A 21,283-nucleotide genomic window follows, 5' to 3' on the forward strand; every position below is an offset into this window, starting at 1 on the left:
AGACTCCAAGTCATCAGTAACAATGTAACTAGTGGTTCATAAAAACAAGATATATAAAAGTTTTGCTTGTCTTTTCTGTAGCTTTGCCAAAAAATTCGAGAAAGAATTGTTTTTCCTCTGGCCTTATTTAATATCAAATGAAACGATAGAAGTTTTTGTAAATGTATGACACTTCTGGTCACAGACACAATAAACTTTTTTCACCCTTTCATTGACAAATATGGCTCAACAGAACTACATCTGTGGTATAGAACTCGGATGGTCTCAAAATACCTTGGCTGCTAGGGGAGTCAGCTGGTGGTGGAGATTCTGGTGCTCTGGCTGCACCTTCTCTGCGTCTTTGCCGAGCCAGGAAGGCCGGAGTCTCATGCTTTGGATTTATGAAAGGATGCGAGTAAGCAGTCTGTGCGTTGATGCGACTTTCAGCATCGTACACCAACATCCTGTAGAAGTGTTTACAGAAGTAAAAGAAAAATTCTTACCCAAAGAAGGTAACACAGCAATATGACATATTATCATTCCTAGATGGCTTTTCTTTACACATCTATGGTGTTGACTTTTCACAAGGAAAGAAACAACTGGACAATAACACGTCAATGTTACAGTACCACCGGAAAACTAAAATATTCTAAGGGCTTGGCGTGCGTCACAAAGACAATGGACAGGAAAGGAAATATGAAAATATCAGCACAGCATACAGTGAGGTCTGACATACAAGCAAACACATGTTCACTGTTCCACAATGGTCACTGCTTAATCACTATGTATTCTATTATAATTGATCAATTATACTGGAATATGCAAAAACTGTACCAAAGCATGTAATTACTGACAACAGTTTCCTTAAGAAATGTGCAATCGTGAATCTCTCTTTAGGGCCTATGATTTTACATTGCAAGAGTTAATTGAGTTGCTCATCCTGTCCATCAAATTTGAAATTAGTCGAGAGGACCGTATATGTAAATCAGTATTACTCTGTCCCCTTGGCCTGCATAGAACTGTAACACTTTGTCTGGTATAGTGACAGAGTATATCAAGCATGGTGTTTTTGGGTAAAATTTTCTTCAGCTAAGAAAGGTATATTTTATAGATGGAAAAAAAGGCAAGCAAAGCGACAGGAAATTGTGTCAGAGAGATATCTCCTGTTATGAGACAATTTTGAAAACTTTTGACCAATGTTAATGCCTTCAGATGCAATACAAAGACAATGGATGAAAATATATTCTACAAGTATTTTAATTTCAAAGACAGAAAGGAGAGTACTTAAGTGGAGGTGGAGGATATAAGTGTTGTTTAGAGGGAGTACTCTCCTCGTAAGGCAATTTTGGCAAAAAATTAATCCAATTTGATGTTCTTAAGTTGCAAATCCGATAAAGACAAGGGCTGATTTACATATACAGTTTTCAAAGATGACAGAAACAAATTTACTCACTGAAATTTTCAAACAAATTACTATTTTCTATGAATTAATTATGATATCAACAGATAAAAAACAAACCACTATTGACGTTGAAAACACAGTTTTGGTGAAATCTAACAGGAGAATAAAGTAACATTTTCAGGCCAGGCTCTCCAAACCAAACACTGTTCTTTGCCAGATGTCACAATTAAAATATTGAAAGCAACAATAGATTAGTGACTCTTGATATGGTCAAACAAACCAAATGAATATTTTTTGGTATTTTTGAACCAGAAACCAAAAACCAAATCGACTGTGATAATTTCAATATAGTTTTTCAGGACTCCCAAATCAGGGAAACCAACAATACTGACTAATTCATCATGCCATTACAATTATACCAGTAAGGATATAAAAAAAAATTAGGACTTCAGTTTTATGTTGTGTAGAATTTACATCGAGTAACTATTGATCATATTTGGTGAACTTACATTTCTAATCAAATGCCATATGCTATACCTTACCTTGACTAAGGAAGTTCAATGTGTACCAATGACGGTATCACTTATATTCTGGTGCTCATATAGTCATTGAAATGCAGAAACTGACATTGGTTTAATAGAAACCAATAAAAATACTGAAAAATAATATTTACTTCCGGGGACGATTGCTTTTATGCCGCTTCCCAAAATCAGAAAGTGATCGCTGACTAACCCCTGTCTGAAAATTACCCATTGAATGTTGCTTACATTAATGCTAGCTACTACATACAGCCATACAATGTTGTCAGCTGCACTGACCAGATACTTTATGCTATGAAACGTTTTGCATTTGTGCAAAATGTATAGTTAACTTTGTTAAGTTTCTGAACAAAGCTCCAGAAATTGTTAAAGGTTGGTTTTTCTGGATGGGTAGACATCAACTACTAAGTGAGAGAACAAAATTCCTAACAAACTGTGAACATTTTGCTTAATCAAAATATTTAAACTAATATACACCAGATGTGTACAGTATGTACAGATAACTTTGCTAATAGGCTAAGTTCCTAAAATATATCTGCTAGCTATCTTTTTTAGTTTTTCTCAGTACTTAAAAATCTAAGAGTTTACTAAAAGACTAACATTCCTGACTCTCACTAACCTTTGCACCAAGTCAAAGAATTTATCAAATTCTTTCTCACAGGGATTTTTACCGAACTTACTCTTGGCAGCCTGCACAAAAGTTAAGATTTTATCCAAGGGTCGACTGAATGGATTAACCTACAAGTAAGTGTCATTAATAGTTAATTCTCTACACTATGTCTATCATTATCAGCTTTGATCTGTATGCTTTCTCTTCTGGTCATTATGACACTTTGAATCCTGGTCTATGATAGAGATGATGTGATACATCATACATTTCATGGTTATGGCATTGCTTATAAAGCTTGTCTGTAAACCTTGTGAAACTTTAATATCTCACTGAATGGCAAACATATTAGATTTTTTGGACACAAAAACATTGTTTTGTACCGGACAGCATTAAAGCTTTCATAGTGAAGTTAACGTTAAAAGGTTCAAAGTTCTTGAACAGATAACTAATTCAAAAAACCTGCAGTCTGAAACATCACAATAAAATTTTCTATAGCTGAGTCAAATCCTTTGATGCAAAAAGTATAGAAAGAGTATAGCGATCCAAAAAGGCTTCTAATATTTTAATTTTGTGGTCTAACAAGAAATTTTGACAGATGTTTTACTAAAATATATCCCACATTCAGTTCAGATCCTGAAAGAAAAGTACAAGGAATAAAAATTGATCAAGAATTCTCTCCATAAGATGTTGACAAGCTTCAAAATCAATGTGACTTTATAAAATGTATGTTACTTACAGCCGCATTGGTTCCTGACCTTGTCAGTTCATACTCTCCGTCGTCTTTCTTGTCAAAATACCGATTTGTAAACTTTCCTTTGTCCAGAATCTTTTTAGGACATTCACCGAGAACTTCAACAAACTCTCCCACTAGACCTTTCTGTTAATGTAGAAGAAATTTAAATATCAGGAAAAAGTACTCTGAAATTCCTGTTAATCTTTATATTATTACAACAACTATTACTTCAAAAAACATTTTCTTGAAATTGACTACGTACAGACTGAAATGAGAATTTCTTTGAGTTAATTCACAAGGTTGAATGAGTGATTAAAAATATTCTTTAGCTGATACTGAAGGTAGTTATAGTATTAAAGCCTGTTCATTGTACTGAAGGAGTAAGCTATCTGTTAGCTACCTGTAGACAGGTCTCCTTCATCATTGCTAATGATGGGTTTGGAATGAACCATTATGGTTTAAAATTATGCATCCTGTACAGAAACCTTATGAACTAAACTTTCCTGACCCCAAATATCAGTAGCTGACTGATCACTACAAGTCATTTGACCTCAATGGCAAACACGGCAACGCATAATTTTTTCAGTGGGAAAACAAGATGTCCTCAAAGTAAGAGGTTTCAGAATATGATAAAGATAGCCAGAACTGCTAGCATTTCTCGTATTATGAAACAATATTCATTTGTCCGGTACACCAGTTCACAAATTATAACTTTGCAACTGTCATATACGTCATCTCATGTGTAGTGAATGGGTGTAAATCCATTCCATAACTCAAGATTTCTGAAGGTCAGGGCATCCTATGAACTTTTTGTCACAAAATTTAATTCACAGGTTTGATAACATTAATGGTCTATGGAGACAATTCGGTTTTGAGCAAGTTTGCTCCGACATCACAAAGTTTGCTGAATGACAGCTCAGTTTAGCTCTGTAAACATACTGAAACACTTAAACCTTTGAGTGTCAAAGTCGATTTTTGTTGCCCTTTATACAATATAATGATCAACACGGTTTTGTTCTTGGGAGAAGCGTCGAGACCAATCTAGCCACTTACACAGACTTTATTTCAACAGCGTTCAACAATAAATTACAAACTGATTCAATTTATCTTGACTTCAGTAAAGCTTTCGATTCCATTTCTCATAAACTACTTATTCACAAACTTTCTTCTTTCGGTTATACCGGAAATTGCATTAAGTGGCTTGAGTCGTATCTGTCTGATCGCTCCCAGAGAACTGTCATTGAGGGAAGTTTTTCCAAATGGTGCCCAGTTGTATCTGGTGTACCCAGGGTTCTATTATTGGTCCCCTGCTTTTTATTTTATACGTAAATGATCTGTCAACATGTGCTCGGTCATCAAATGTTATTTTATATGCAGATGATTCGAAGCTTTATAAAACTATCCAGTCAATTTCTGATTGCGCATTGTTGCAAGATGATCTTGACAGGGTTGTCCGTTGGTGTTCAACATGGAAGCTTAAGTTAATATTGACAAATGTGGCTTCATTAGTTTTACTAATAAGACTAAGATGATTCTTTTTAATTACTCAATTAATACAACTCCAATCACACGTTTTACGTCAATCAAGGACCTTGGTGTCATACTTTGTGGCTCCATGGATTTTTCCGAGCACATTGATACTGTCGTCAAGAAAGCAATGCGCAATCTAGGTTTTTTAAAACGCAATTGTCAAGATTTCCATAATGTAAAGTCAGTGAAGGCCTTGTACATTTCTTTGGTACGGAGCTGCCTCGATTTCTGTTCTGTTATATGGAATCCATGGCAAAAGAACCTAGTTGATAAAGTTGAACGTGTTCAAAAGAAATTTATCAGATACTTATGCTTTAAACAAAACATACCTTACTGTTCTTCAGAGTATAGAAAATTATGCACATTTTTCAAACTACCTCCCCTTTTTAATCGTAGAAAAGTTTCTGATCTCTGTTTTTTATACAAATGTATTCATTCTGTGGTTAACAGTTCTTATTTAACACAAATCCCACTGAATGTTCAACGAACTTTAAGGTTTAACTGTCCATTTCGGTACCAGCAACCAGAATTAATGTTCGCAAGTACTCTTTTATTCCACGTGCTCTGTCCACTTTTAACGAAATTGCAAATATAATCCAAATATCGATATTTTTGACAGATTTAGTCTTTTTAAAAATAGTGTAAAGAATTATTTTTATACATGATCTCGTTTGTGAATCGCAATTGTCTGTTTTTATTGTATATATTGTTTTTATTGTTTATTTTGTGTGATTGTGCTTGTATTTCTTTTTATGTCGAGCGGAGCCTGTAATTGGGATTTTATTCCTGTTGGTCTTCCGAATAAATAAATAAATAAATAAATAAATAAATAAATAAATAATAAATATAATGCCAACAATTTCTTTCAGATATAGACAATTTTTTTCTGATTTTTCCCAAAATTTTGGTCAAAAAGTGTAGCCCATGAAAATTTATGTCCATTGAGTTCAAAATCATGGTAAAATTACAGAAAATTCATAAATTGGTAAAATGTTGCCCTGATATTTTTTGGGAAAAATTAGTGCTAAAAGGGTTAATCTTGGTGAGATATATACCAACCTCATCCTTAGCACGGAAAAGTCCCTTTCCAGTGTAGAGTTCACACAGTACTACGCCAAGGCTCCATACATCTATGGCCGCATCAAAATCGGTTCCAAAGACAACTTCAGGAGCTCGATAATAGCGTGTCTGGAGACGTAGGCCTTTCCGCTATATATAAAAGGGAATGATGTTGTTAGTTTGATCTTGTTGGTATCTCCAAGAAAGAAGTGAAATACATAAACCCATATAATGTATTCACTTTGCTGGATTATACACAAAATAAAGTACAGACCACATTTATACAAATTGCGGTATTTCAATATCTGTTAAGATTTTCTGGAAGTATTTCAATCCTTTCTAAGGAGAACAATCATGTGACATGATGATGATCAGTATGTGGAATCCAGAGCGAGTACCTCAATCTTCATGACAGAAGATCGAATTCCAATCAGACAGCAATTATGAAGTAAAGTAACACAATATCATGTGTAACTTCATTGTGGTGAGCTTAACACACTTGATCTTCTCATAAAAATCAAAACAACAACAACAACAACTGACAAATAAAAACAATAAGCTTTCATCCTAGAGTTTTAGACTTGTGACTTTTCGACGCATGACTACCTTAATCTTTTGAGCACCAAAGTCAACTTTTGTTGCCTTTACAAAATATAACCCAGTAAATTTTTTCAGATATTTGCCAAGATTTTGATACAAAAATGTAGGTAATGAAATGTGATGTCCATTTGGTCCAAAATTATCAAAATTATTTCAGAAAGATTCATAAAAATTGGTAAAATGTTGCACTAAATTTTAGGTGGGAAAAATTACAGCACTCAAAGGGTTAATTCCATATATTAAAAGTTTTGAACACACACTGATGTGAAAGGCTGTTAATTGAAAATGTGCTGACTGCACATGAGATATGTCTAATATTAAACTTTGTTCTTACACATTCACTCCGATGAAGGGCAAGGCCAAAGTCAATGAGCTTAACGTCGCACTTCTTTGTATCAGCCAGCATGATGTTCTCGGGCTTGATATCACAGTGGACAATGTCGACACCAGAACTGCTCAGGAATATCAGTGCCGTCAGGAGCTGTCTTGCCACTGTTTGTAGCATGCGAAGAGTCCATGTCTGAGCTTTAGACTTCTTCATCATTGTTCGCAGGTCGTAAGCATACAGTGGCAAGACAGGACAGAGAGAGTTTTTGTATTGGAACACTGATTCCATCATCACTGCAGGGAGATATGAAATGAAAGAATGGAGAAAAACCATTATCTTTGATCATATTTGCTCATATTTGAAAAATAGAAATTTAAGATTTAACATTTCTTTATACATACATAAATAAGTGTAAGAAGTAATGACTGATTCTCGTACACTTTATATATAATTCTGTGACAAATTGAGCAGTGGGATTTCAGATAATCTGGTTTATCTGCTGTTAAAGGCCTATAGCTTTAAGTAACTGTTATAGTCTTAAAGAATTTTTTTAATATTTTGTTTTTAAATATCAACTTCCGTTTCTTGTCCTTGTCCTGAACGCATGATGAGATGATTGATCCTTTTCATCAAGTGGAGGTATATTTTAATATTCTCTGAACACAGTTGTGATATTGTGTGACTATGAGTGGGTACTATCAAAATATAATATGTGTTTTTCTTTGTGTTTGGGTGAAGTAAATGTAACAACTATACCACTGTTAAATAGAAATCAAAGTAGATAATGCACACATGCAACCCATTCTGATCTCCTTTGTATAAAGAGTTAGAACAAGCTGACCCAAATACATAAATGAACAGAAAGGAAAACTTCAACTCATCTTACCAATGTGTACATTGTCCACTGTATTTTTCTCTTTGAGCCAGTTCAGTACTTTAATCTCGGCTCTGAGCAGCTTGTGCTCGCTCTTCTTGGTGCCGAGATCAATCATTTTGATTGCCTTATGCTCCTGGCTTTCTCTGTCAAATACCTTGACAACCTGAAATGAATTATCAAGTGGGTGAACAGACTCATTTCTGTTATCTAACGATTGTAAAATAAATGAGTATTTCTCAGAAAGATGTAAACCAGCATGAAAATTGTTGCATACAGGAAAGGAACAGAATATAGATTCTAAAATTACAACAGTGCTGAATTCATGGTGACAAAACTTGTGTTCATGTAAATAGATGGACATTTCTGCATGCAAGAATACTATATGTTGAAAGAAAATTTGATTTCTTTGACTGTAGAGAAGAACAAACAGCTTAAACTTCTTCAAAATTAATTTATTCCATTGAAAATGGTCATGCTAGTTAATATTCAAATTTTGTAATTTAGGTTGTACTACTAAAAGCATGTTGAATACAGACTTTATTAGATTCATTTTAACAAACTGCTGGAGTGATAATTATTGCAACACTTGAGTAGGAAAGATCAATTTGAAAAACAGTTGGTTGCAATGGTCACTTTCAGTCACAACATTAAAATATTGGGTTTGAACTGAACCATGGCAGTTAATTAAAGGGGCAATTGCAAGCAGTGTTTATACAACTTTGCAATTTGCAAGGGTAGCTATGATAACCAAAGTAGTAAATATTTTAGGTCAATACAACAGAAATTGTTATGATCCATTTCTGTATTTTGTTTATTAGTGGGCCACTTTCTTGGCACATTTCACAAGTAGTCAAAAAATACAAATGACTTCTCAAACAATACAAAATCTTCAAAGACAGCAACTTTGGCTCATATATAATACATGGTATACTCACCATTCCATATGCGCCATATCCAAGTTTCTTAACAAACTCGTAGCGGTTTAAATAAACTGCTCCGTCAGCCACTCTTGGATGTTGGCCGGCCATGTTGCTGCTACAGTCTGTACCAGGTGTGTAGCGCACTGGAATATATGGTGTCACTGGCATTTGTGGTGGCAGTTCTGCTTTCTTTATCGCAGGTTTCTTGACTTTCCTATGTCTTTTAGGTTTAGGCTGTGCGGCAGGAGTTTCCGCTGGTGGCCCTTGGCTCAAACCTGGATTAGCAGATCCACTTTCCTCGGGCAGAGAAGCACTTCGAACTCTTGAGGCAGCTGTTTTGGCACATGATGTCTTGGAGGGCTTGCCGTTGACATCAGCTGTTTTGGCGATGGTTGTAGCAGTGACTGTTGCTTGCCTAGCTTGTGGATGTCCTGATGAGTGCTGGAGGTTTGGTTTGTGACCCGCTGCTGCCTCGGCAGAGTTGTTTTGATTTTGTACATCTGGTTTACTGCCAGCAGTGGGTGGTTTTGGAAGTGGTCTCGGAACCACTGTCTTTGTGTCTTGCTTAACTGCTGGAGTTTTACCAGAAGTTGCTGGCTTTGCTGGTTCTGGCCTAGCAGCTGTCTTACGATCAGCAGATGCTCCTTTTAAATCAGATCTTGAATGTTTGCTATCTGATTTTTCTTTTGCTCTGGCTCGGGTGCGACTTTTTATCCAGAGCGCGTCCTCTGAATGTAAAAATTCTGAGTCACGTTGGATGACAGCTTTGCCTGATGCAGATGGTTTTGCTGTTCCTGGACTAACCACTGGTTTACCATCAGCTGTCACCTCTTTTGAACGGGAGCTTGATGACTTGCGCTTTCCGTCTTGTTTCTCCTTTGCACTGGCAGGGCGGCGACTTTTGATCCAAAGTGCCTCTTCAGAATGTAAAAATTCTGAGTCACGTTGGATGACAGCTTTGCCTGACGCAGATGGTTTTGCTGTTCCTGGACGAACCACTGGTTTACCATCAGCTGTCACCTCTTTTGAACGGGAGCTTGATGACTTGCGCTTTCCGTCTTGTTTCTCCTTTGCACTGGCAGGGCGGCGACTTTTGATCCAAAGTGCCTCTTCAGAATGTAAAAATTCTGAGTCACGTTGGATGACAGCTTTGCCTGATGCAGATGGTTTTGCTGTTCCTGGACGAACCACTGGTTTACCATCAGCTGTCACCTCTTTTGAACGGGAGCTTGATGACTTACGCTTTCCGTCTTGTTTCTCCTTTGCACTGGCAGGGCGGCGACTTTTGATCCAAAGTGCCTCTTCAGAATGTAAAAATTCTGAGTCATGTTGGATGACAGCTTTGCCTGATGCAGATGGTTTTGCTGTTCCTGGACGAACCACTGGTTTACCATCAGCTGTCACCTCTTTTGAACGGGAGCTTGATGACTTGCGCTTTCCGTCTTGTTTCTCCTTTGCACTGGCAGGGCAGCGACTTTTGATCCAAAGTGCCTCTTCAGAATGTAAAAATTCTGAGTCTCTTTGGACAACAGGTTTCCCAGAAGTTGATGATTTGACTACTTCTGGCCTAATCACTGTTTTTTTACCCTCAGCAGTCGCCGCCTCTCTTGTGCGGGGTTTTGAGGACCTGCACTCTCTGTCTTGGTTGTCCTTGGCACTGGCATGGGCACGACTTCTTATCCAAAGAGCATCCTCAGAATGCAGAAATTCTGAATCTCTTTGGACTACAGGCTTCGCAGAAGTTGGCGCCGTTTCCGCAGGCCTAGGCACTGGTCTCTTCTTGGTGGTTCCTGAAGGAGGTCTTGATGACTCTGCCTTCTCATCTGGTCTGTCATTTGCAGTGGTTTTGGCACGGCTTTTTATCCAAAGGGCCTCCTCAGAATGTAGAAATTCTGAATCACGAATAACTGGTTTACCAGAAGACGATGGCCTCGTTGTATCTGGCCCAGCAACCACTTTCCTAGAACCACTAGGTTTCCTTGATTGAGCAGGTTCTTGCTTGAAAAGCCTAGTGATGTCTCTAGGTATGATGCTCTGTTTGATTGGTGGTGCTGGTCTCTGTAATTGGAAAATTTTGAAAATAAAATGCATTACCAGAGTTCGCGTTTACGCAAAAATCGTGCGTATTTACGCATTGAAATTGACTCTCTACGCATTTTTTTCATCGTTATGCGTTTTCTATACGCGAAGGATAACACCGAAAGCACTCCCCACGACTGAGCTTAGGCGACAACCAGATGAAATTTGTTGCAATACATTTCTGTCAATCACTCATTTTGTGTGGAAAGTTTCGGATTCTCTGGGCGTTGTCTGACAAATCGGCATCGTAGTCCACACGTTATCACGTTAGGCACGTTATCATGTCAGCTGTGCCTATGAATTACGTTGCTAATTTTCAGGCGAGCGATAGTTTCTGAAAGTGAGTGATTGACAGAAATGTTGCGACAAATTATATAAATGCCAACCGTGCACGATCATCGCGTCTCGCTGTTCAGTCTGCACGACGACCGGGCTTTTTTCCGGTACCATTGCATGACGGGTAATATCGGCAAAAATGGCGTCTTTCAGTGGCGTCATTAAAAGAAAACAAAGCCAGCAATATCCCAAAATAAAGATGCGGTTTTCTCATAAAGTAAGGTATATTTTTACTGTTTTTGAGATGGTAAGTGTCGGCTATAGGTCTGAAGAATATTGTCGACAAATTTTTTGGCAATATACATATTTTAAAATATAATTTTATCAATTTTCAATCGGGTAGCTAAAATTACTTGATTTTGAACGAACTCAACTTTCAAAACTTGTAATTTTTGGTCTAAAGAGTCAATCGCCAAACTATGCAGATTAAACGTACCCCATTGTCAATATAAACGTAAAAATAAATCATCTGGGCCACTAGGCACGCGATCGTCGGCTGAAATGGAGCGAATTCACGTGTGTGAATATAGGGCAAAATATGAAAATTTTGTCAATTTTGTGGCATAATCCTGCTGTTGAGGACGACGCTGCTTGAAAAGGCTGCAAGTGTCAATTTTGGCATAGCTTCCACAATACTGTAAACGGGTGCTAGAGTCCCGCTCGCTCGGCTGGTGACCTCACTGCACGAAGATATGGAGGGTACATTTTCTGTGGGGTTGACAGGACCTCTCTTTGAAACTTTGTAATTTTTGGTCTAAAAATCATGTAGACAATTTAGTACGAAAAATAAGGCCTTGAGGTATTACTCATTATTTAAAAATGATTAATTTTTACTGTTGTTCGTTAAAATGTGTTCTCAGCACTGTAAACTTTTGAGCGAAACAATGAAAAACCCTAAATTTTCAAGCCGATTATGTTCCAACGTAAGTACCGTCAGAGGAATGCAAACCTCTCCAATCGGCAATGGTTTACTCCTGGCAACATACAGCTTCATGTTAGTCATCGGGGCTTGCCCCTTCGTCGGTAATTGCTCTGATTGACACGATTTTGAGTAACTTTCAGTGAAAACTATTGATTGACACACGTCAAATTCCAGTCATTAGGGCGCGAAGCGCGGTACTAGCCAATCCCTTACCACTTTCTTGAATGCAGATTAGCCGATTATTATTGCCCTCAAAGTATGACTCATCAGCTATGCCTTAATAAGGTAAAATAGGCGTAAATAATCAAGAAAACCAAGGCTAACGACGTGGCGCGAAAATCGCATATGTTGTAAACAAATGCTCATGAATAATATCATATGACATCTCAGAGCTGTGCCTATTGGTTTAGAGTCTAGACATAATGAGGTCATGCATAATGAGCTGTCGTGTATTATTCGCTCATGAATCCTAGCTTGACTGGCGCGACACTCGAAACGCACGGAAATTGCACAATACGGAATAACTCGTCGGTGTATGAGCCCATTTCTTTATTAATGTAGTATTGGTTGCTAAAATTACTGCATTCAGAGGTAAACTTGTGGTAGCCCGTATCAGCGTATTTGTTGAAAAAAATCCTGACAACTAAAATTTCTGTCGATGCCTCAACTGGTCTGCGATCGCAGGCAGTGTTTCAAGCGTTCGATGAGAAGGGGTCATACTGCTGCCCGTCACTGCCCGACAGGAACTTTACCTTCTAATATCTGTAATCAGTCGGATTCTCTGTACCAGAGCCCATTACTCGCTATGAAACCAAACAAAATAATAGTCCCAGCCGTCGATTTTTCATCGAGTGTCAACGATCATTGATGGTATTGTCCATACAACGATGATCGTATCCGGCATCCAAACACTGCCCGTCAGGAAATTTGCGCTCCAAATATATATTGATGACAACAGCTTTGAGACAGGATTCAGTCATAGTGAGTAAAAACAGACGCATATTTTGTAGCTTTCTGTAAATATGGTAGTACTCTTTGGGGTCTGGTACACAGCAGCTCTTTGATGTTTAGACATCGAATCTTGACAGTCAGTACGGCAGTCGACGGGTAGTTGGACCGGTCGGGAAGTTCATGTGATCGCGACATTCAGACCTTTCAATCTAGGTGTATTCTAGGAAAGCCATTTTTGTACCCATCTTCATTTCTACCGTAGAAAGATAATTAGCTTTAAATTTGATCCGTAACTTTAAGAACCATGTGAGTTTCTGTTCTTCTGTTTTGATGTTATAGCATCGACATCGGTCAACTCTCGTCGAAGTGTCAACCATTTATGCACAGGGTGGGAAATTTAACTGTCATAGAACACGTGCATATTGAGGTTGTCAACGTTTTCAAATCATCAAGAAAATAATTATTATTATTGAATAAATTACAAACAATATCAAATTATTGTAGAATATCTTCGTATGATAACGAATATTAATTGCTATGTATAGCTTAGTGGGTGAACCCACCATGAAGAAAATGGTTTCTGACATGATGTCGCACATGCCAATCACCCTCCAATACCCAATCAATCGCTGGTACCGGCCACACCTCAAAAGCCGGGTTATCGTGCAGACTGGTTCCCAAATTTTGATCAAGCACACATGCAGCGTGGCGTCGAAGCAGACAAATCTGTTTTAATTTCTTTCAACTTTGCTCTACGAGTCCGTGAAAAAAATGATTCATTGGTAGAGCGCGTCGGAATCCCGATAAATTTTGAACACTGCAGAAGTGTCTGGATGCGGATGGTAACTGGTCGTTCAGGCACCAAGTCGTTTCGGCCTCTCAATTTCCGGTCCCAAGTCACTTCGGCACCGCAACCCAACGTTTCGGCATCTGTGTTTCGATTTTTTTTTCAAACTATTTAGTAATTGACTGATCCGTCATATTCGTAAGCGTGACCTTTGCGGTCTGACCAGTACTTTATGTGCATTTTGTGTGAATTTTGCCGTGCTGTTTCCTCACCGCTTTCAAACTTTTTCCGTGTCGGCGGCTATTGATATCGATAAACTTGTGTCACAGATTTGAAAATGATATTTCTTACGGTCTCTTCCCATGTTCTCACAAAGATTAAGCATGTACGTGAATGTTAGTTGACACTATACTTTTTAGTACTTTGATTTGTAACATTACGCTCCAGCACTAGTTCCCAAAGGTAGCCTTCAGCGGTGTCGAAACGTCTTGGGTTGCGGTGCCGAAACGACTCGGACTTGGGGCCTGAAATTGGATGGCCGAAACATCTTGGGCCGAAACGACTTGGTGACGAAACGTCCAGAAACCGTCTGGATAAGCTGCCATAACTCTAACTTTTGGGTTGCCCGATGTGTTGTGACGGTTGCATGTATACCCTTCGCTGTTACGTTTCAACATTGTTCGAGTTGTTCGTTAAACTGTTTTCATATTATGTTACATCGTACAATCCGAATATGTAGTGTAGGTTTATTCAACGGCACATTGTATTTTGCTGTCAGTTTTTTCAACAATCGAGTGCGGAAGTGAAATTACGCACTCAAATCCAGCCATTACGCAATTTTAGCAGACTAATGCGTATGCCGTACGCGAGGAGAAAAAAGTCACCGCGAACACTGATTACCAATAATCCTCCATAATGAAAGCTCTGTGTACTGTACTTTGTGGTGCATTTATCAGTATTTTTGCTTGGTCTTTGAGTAAAATGTGTTGTCCTGCTACCAAAACTATTAAAGAGACACAGTCATTCTTTTTTGAGCATTTTTTCACAAATTTTGTTTCATATGAAAAGCAGATTGTGTTTTTGACTTCTTGAAACATACTGAAACACTGTTCAACTGTACACAACTTGTTTGCAGCCAGACAAGATTATGTTTTAAACACTCAGTGAAACATTTTACGATCTTTACAAACAATCTAGTTCTGTGTACTAATATTTACATGCATGGCTGACCATACACTGTTACATAAAGTTTAGGCCTCATGTAAGCTTTTGCAATGGAATCTTAATTAATTAAAAAGTAATTAAAATTAACTAAAATTAATTTTCAGCAATTGCTGAAAGTAAACAGATTTTCTGTTTACTTTCAGCAATGGGGTAACTTTTGACACTTTTGTATATTGCAGTCATTTTGTACATTTGGAGAGCTTTATGCAAGTATACCATGATTTCTTGATATCACAAAGAAGTCACAAAGAGAGTGACTTTGTGTCTTTAAAGCGGCACTTTTCAATCCCTGGTTCTCGCATTAGTGGAGTTCTCCTCCCAGTCAAACACATGGCCAGTATGATGTTTGATTTCTATAACATTAATTACACAAACTCATCTCAACCTTTTGTCACATGTTGCTAATCCTGCAAACAGAGTTTATGCAAGCTTTTGATTGACGGTCAGTTCAAATAGTCAACGGTCATTGATTCCCACCACAAACGCTCGAATTTCCTAAAACATTGTCTTCCAGTCGCGTTAGACTTTGAATATAACCACAGAGTTCGATCAGCAGCAACTTCACGCTGACCGCTTGGCAGTCTGTCTGGGTTTTTGCGGCGGGGAAAACTAAAAAGTGGCATTTTCTGGAGCGTGTGCCCGCGTGTTGCCTGTTTGGTGTCCACTTACACAATGAACGCCGCCATACCTTGGCGTCCTTTTAAAGGGAGGCTCTGCCTTTAAGAAATGCTTGGTAATTAAATTTGTAATACTGTTTATATGTTTGTAGCATTCTATGTTATTGTTGATAACATCAAACCAAACTTCTTTGTCGATGATGAAACTGCATACTGAACTTGTTACATTGTGCAGACTGTTTTTGTTTTTAAAGATGATTAAGAAAAGAGTTAATATGAACTTGTTGTTTAAACAACATATCATGAAAATACTACCAAGCATTACAGCTATGTTGCTGCTAAGCTGAGAACAGACTTACTCAAAAATACACAATTATATCAATCAAGCGACAAAGAGATCCACTTTGATACTTTGTTTGATACTTGTCATCATTGACAGACAGTTTCTAATTGTTCCCTTGAAAAAATATTAACCTTTTGGCACTCAATGGGCTGCTGTCAAGGAAGAAATTGTTATTATCTGTAGGATCACATGTATGCACTCAAATTCTGAATAGCAAACTATATTCTCATATATGTCAATCAAAAATTATATTTTGTCACCCAATCATTTTTTTGGAGATTTATGATAAGAGATCAACTTATTACATGTAAGCTAAACCATTTCTCAAGGGTCTATGGCTAAACTAAGTGGAGAGTTGCATAGTGAATGAGTCCTTTACCTTCTGTAAACAATTGCTTCGGGAATCAACCACTGCCTCCTTTGATACAGACACTGCAGGAGATCCTTTAAATAAATAAATAAATAAATAAATAAATAACTATATAAAATAAATAAATAAATAGATAAATAAATAAATAAATAAATAAATAAATAATAAATAAATAAATCTTTCAAAAGAAACACGTAATAAATAAATAAATAAATAATAAATAAATAAATAAATCTTTCAAAAGAAACATGTAATAGTTTCCCCCGTTTCTCCTAGTTTGATTGCTAGGCCTATATAACAATCAAACAACACACACAACCTACATGTGAAACACGCATAAGTGAAGTGAACAAAAATTCATAAACATTGATTGCTATAAAGAGTTATAATTGGGAAAACTAAAATTATTTCATTTTAATGTGTGTGGAGTGTTCACTTGCGAAGTTTTTGATGGATGAAACACAGGAGTACTATTACAACCGCCTGTGTCGGTACTTGCCTGATTAAATTCGTAAGGAACGTGAAATAGTGAAGACAAAACACGGAACAACTGTACAATGAACCATAGTAATAAGGTATTCATATAGCAGCAAATCAGAAAAAATATGGGCCGACGTCGCCTACTATGAAGTATTTTCACAATACACAGCATCTTGCTTTGTGTCCTGTGTTTGCGTTGGGTCGGAAACACAAACCAGCTTATAAACAAGAAATAATCAGGGACGTAAATCCGCGTCCATCTCGAAAAATGCATCACAGAACAATCTCTTGCACATCCACTTACGATTGGCGTTTCTTGTCGAAAATTCCATGAAGACGAACAAAATAATGATTTTCAGAGCGATTGCTTTGCAAGCACTGTTTGATGAGGACATCGCTGTTTCGAATGAATGCTGTCTAAAACAATCGACGGATCTGCAGAATCGTGAATCAGTACAGTGCGTGTGGCAACAGAACGTTCCATGGATGCAATTTGCATCGTCACCTAGGAACTGTCATTGCGTGGGGCGATTTATAACTTTCAGCGAATCAGGACGAAGCTGTCAATAAAGGACGCGTCGATTCTCTTAGCGCCTAACGGACGCAGGGTCGGGTCTCAAAGGTGAGAACACGGTCACCCTGATAAACCCTGCTTCCCCTAACAACCCGTGAACCAGTCCAATGATCCGAGAGCATACAAAACAAAACTCTTTCGAAAATACGGATATTTGAAAAGGGAAAACAAAACATAATTAACCCCTGAAAGTCAGAAGAGTTTGATTATTTGGCAATGGGAAATATTTAAGATACTTTCACGGGTCAAAACAGCGCAATGGCATCGTACCTAAATTTAAGCACGGCCCATCTAAGTGCACAAATCGCCCGCCGCGGTTCACTCGTATTTGACTCACTGATCGCCGGTTTGTTGTTATCGTGTACTAGCAAAAATGAATTTCGGAAAAATAACCAATTACCACAAGGAACGCGTTGCCAATTGCCAAAAGGAGCTATGCCCCGACATGACACTTGCACCGAAAGAGTTCTCCGTCACGAATAGTGGGTGATTATGGCTTGGCTATAATCATGTTAACGTTGGGGAAGGACACGGAGAACGAGACCGGGACCGGGACCATGGGTGCGTATACTAGGTCACCACGCATCGCTCTGTCTTACCAATCACTGTGTGTACCATAGACTAGACGTAACCTAATCCGCGTGCACCACCTGAGTCATTACCCACATATCAGTGCACTCGACCCTGCACGCGCACATCGGCCATTAACTCTTGCCACGCTCAAGTTCACCTCGCAAACTCCCACCCACTCTCCACTGAAAAAAAAACTTAATTTCGTTGCTCTGCAGGATAAGCCGATCACACACAAAGAGAACTGTACTTTTCTGTATTTCGACATAAAGGTCCATGACCATGGGGTTACTGTCATGGACCTGTAGTGGGCACCCGGTAACACGTTACCCGACGTGCGGTGGGATCCCGTGAGGGACCCCGGCCCCGTACCGCCGTCGCGACGCCTAGACGCCCCCGCCGCGCCGCGACAGTGCGTGCATCTTGGTAACAGGCTGCCCTCCCCCGAGGCCATTCAAATCTGCCAGTGGCCTCGGGGGAAGGCGGTAACAACGCCTGGATGTGCCATCGCCCCTGGATTTCGGCCAAACCTGTCTCCGTGTCGTTTCCTTGCGTTAATAAAAAACACTTCATTACATGAGAACTTGTTCAGGATGACATGCGATATACCTCTGCGTGTATTGCATGAAACACGAAATCGTGAATATCGAACACGCAAAAACAGCATGACGAAATTGATAGTCATACCAGTTATTTGCTTTAATAAATATAAGTAAAACGTGGGTTGAAGATGCCATTTGGAATACTTCATAGACATACTCGTCACGATCTAGCTGCATACTCGTCACGATCTAGCTGTAGGTCCATAGTTATGGTATTTTCAGACGGGATTCCTGCCTTTTACAGTCTGGTTTTCAGCCCGTAAAAGGCAGGAAACCCGTCTGAAAACACCACAGCTATGGACGTACAGCTACGTCACGATCGTGCTGAGTTCAACTACGTTCTAGCTCGCCTTCCGGAGTTCCTTTCTGTGGTGGTGAAAAACACAAACCAGCTTGCACACATGAAACAATTGGAGACGTAAATTCGGGTCACTAAAATAAAATGCGTCACAGAACAATATAGTGCACTTCAACTTACGATCGACGTTTCTTGTCGTAATTTCCATTAATATGAACAAAATAATGATTTTTAGAGTAATTGCTTCGTAAGTACTGTTTGGTGAGGACATCGCTGCTTCGAATGAATGACGAAAATGACGTGAGCAAAAGAACATTCCATGGATGTGATTTGCATCGTCACCTAGGAACCGGCGCGATTTGTAACTTTCAACGAATCAGGACGAAGTTGATAATAGAGGACGAGTCGATCTCTTACGAGCATAACGCGCGCAGGAGATCAAGGACGTAAAACGCCCGCGGTACAACCTGACACCCCTAGGCCTAACAACCGATGAACCAGCCCATACAAAACTTTCGAAAATACGACACTTGGAAAAGGGAAAACAAAATATTATTTACCCCTTTAACAAGGGAAAATTATTGAAAACAGGTACACTCTGAAATGGGAATTGCGAGTTCTAAAACTCTGTGGCAATTATTAGCAATAGCTGCGTTCTTTTTGCCTCAATATTTTATTCAACTAGATGATTGAATAAACACAGATAAATTTACAGATTGAATGATTTTGCTGCTAATATTTTTCATTTTTGCATATCAAAGTAATTGTAATACCAAATAATATTTATTTGTTAATTTGAAGATTTAAGATTTAAATAATCATTTTCAAGAAAATAAAGGCTTCAAAATATAAGCACACATTCACAGAAAGTCTCTCTCTCTCTCTCTCTCTCTCTCTCTCTCTCTCTCTCTCTCTCTCTCTCTCTCTCTCTCTCTCTCTCTCTCAAACACACACATTTCAAAAACAATTTAAGTACAATTTTTAAATACTGGGATCTACTATGCATTTCAGAATTATTATTAATAATTGATAGTAATTCATCACTTATTGTCATGAATTTATATGATTCACAAAAAGGATCAAAAACCTGTCGCATTTTTGCTTGAAAATTGTTCAGTAAATGTGATGACAACACTCTGTATCTTGCCTACTGTAAAAGTTATATACAAATACAAACTTCAAATAATCATTGTCAAGAAAATAAAGGCTGCAAAATACCGGATGCGCTATTTTGCGGGTTGCGGGATGCGGGTTGCGGGCATGAAAAAATGTATGTTTTTTGGTATCATTTTCGCTAGTAGTTAGAATAAATGCTAAAATAGTATCTAGATGTGTTTGTTTATGGAATAAAAGCCGTGAACTTCTTGAATAAGGCCAAAGTAAGTAAATTCTTTGTTTTGCGTCCGCGCGCGCCTAGGTTTTCGGAGATTTTTCACAAAAAAAACACAAACTTTCCTTTCAAAATTTCGCCGTTGGTAGCGCTATTTTGTCGCAAAAACAAGTCGTGGCTTTTAACTTTGCGATGAAACACTCCTTAACGGCAGTCAGATTTCACTGATGGACCATGCGGTGACGTGAAACAGTACCCTCTACACATTTACCCCTGTTGATACTCTCAACCTCTCACGTAGGGGCCTCACGTTCTCGCTGTCTGTTGTGGCTTTGCCTGTTGTGGCTTTGCCGTCACGATAAAAAATGGATGAAAGCAGGGAAATAATCGAAGTTAAAAAATAGGAACCCTTTGCACGGCAACTTGAAGGCATGGTCATTGCGAGCAATCGGAACTTTAACAGAGAGAGATTCAGTCGGCCGATTGGACTTGAGTACCACGACTCAGAGAGTATGGCAGACGGAAATATCGGAAAGTGGTGAGGCCTATCCTAATTTATTGGTCTTTTAGGTTTGCCAAAAATTCAGTTAATTCGTCCATTTTAACTTGAACAAAAAACTAAACCAGTGATCAGTCCTGTAAACGAAAGGCCTTTACGTACTTTTTTGTTCAGTTTGGGTATGGGAAAGTATATTAGAATCCTTCTGTGAAAGTTCGAACTTGTAGTAGGCGGTCGTAGCTGCTCTTGAAGGAGGTCCCACTTTCTGCATTAATGACATCGGCTGGTAATTCATTCCAGGTGTCCACAACTCTTGCTGAAAAAGTACTTTCTTTTGTTAAGTCGAACGGTTAGTTTATGAAGTTTGGGACAGTGTCCTCAAGTTCTGGAGTCGGCTGCTAAATCAAGTGAAAGGTTACAGTGGTCATGGCCTTTGATAACTAATTCTAGCTTTGAATCATGTCGCCGCGAATTCTTCTTTGTTCAAGTGTTATTAAACCAAGCTGTTTAAGTCTATTTTGATGATTGTAGTGTTGCAGTTTAGGTGTTATTTGCCGTGCTAAGATTTTTATGTCCTTTTGTAGCCATGGTGACCAAGCTTGTACTGCATGCTCGCGCTGTGGTCTAACAAGTTGCTTGTAAAGACGAAGAATGACATTTTTTTATTTGATCGACAATGATCGTTTGATGAGATCAACATTCTGTTTGCTTTTTTCAAACGTAT

The 21,283-nt window shown here is 38.4% G+C and overlaps 1 protein-coding gene across 1 annotated transcript; it reads right to left on the minus strand.

Annotated features, from left to right (window-relative positions):
• Positions 1-306: 306 nt before the first annotated feature.
• LOC139144142 (probable serine/threonine-protein kinase dyrk2) lies at positions 307-20,499 on the minus strand. Its single transcript, XM_070714804.1, has 8 exons — positions 20,332-20,499; positions 16,216-16,314; positions 8,593-10,635; positions 7,667-7,820; positions 6,787-7,073; positions 5,853-6,002; positions 3,267-3,407; positions 307-443 (listed from the first exon to the last, which is right to left on the minus strand). The coding sequence occupies exons 1-8, from the start codon at positions 20,497-20,499 to the stop codon at positions 423-425; spliced, it is 3,063 nt and encodes a 1,020-aa protein (XP_070570905.1). The 3' UTR covers positions 307-422.
• Positions 20,500-21,283: the final 784 nt, after the last annotated feature.

The sequence above is a fragment of the Ptychodera flava genome, chromosome 11, assembly GCF_041260155.1.
Source record: "Ptychodera flava strain L36383 chromosome 11, AS_Pfla_20210202, whole genome shotgun sequence".
Classification (NCBI taxonomy): Eukaryota; Metazoa; Hemichordata; class Enteropneusta; family Ptychoderidae; genus Ptychodera; species Ptychodera flava.

What these genes read in the sequence shown, in the direction of transcription:
- LOC139144142 (XM_070714804.1), bottom strand. Translation starts at nt 20,499, where the DNA reads ATGACCATGCCTTCAAGTTGCCGTGCAAAGGGTTCCTATTTTTTAACT. An exon ending in CCCTTCATCGGAGTGAATGT is followed by an intron (nt 6,003 to 6,786) that starts GTAAGAACAAAG and finishes TTTTATATATAG; the next exon opens with CGGAAAGGCCTACGTCTCCA. An exon ending in GGTCAGGAACCAATGCGGCT is followed by an intron (nt 444 to 3,266) that starts GTAAGTAACATA and finishes ACACTTCTACAG; the next exon opens with GATGTTGGTGTACGATGCTG.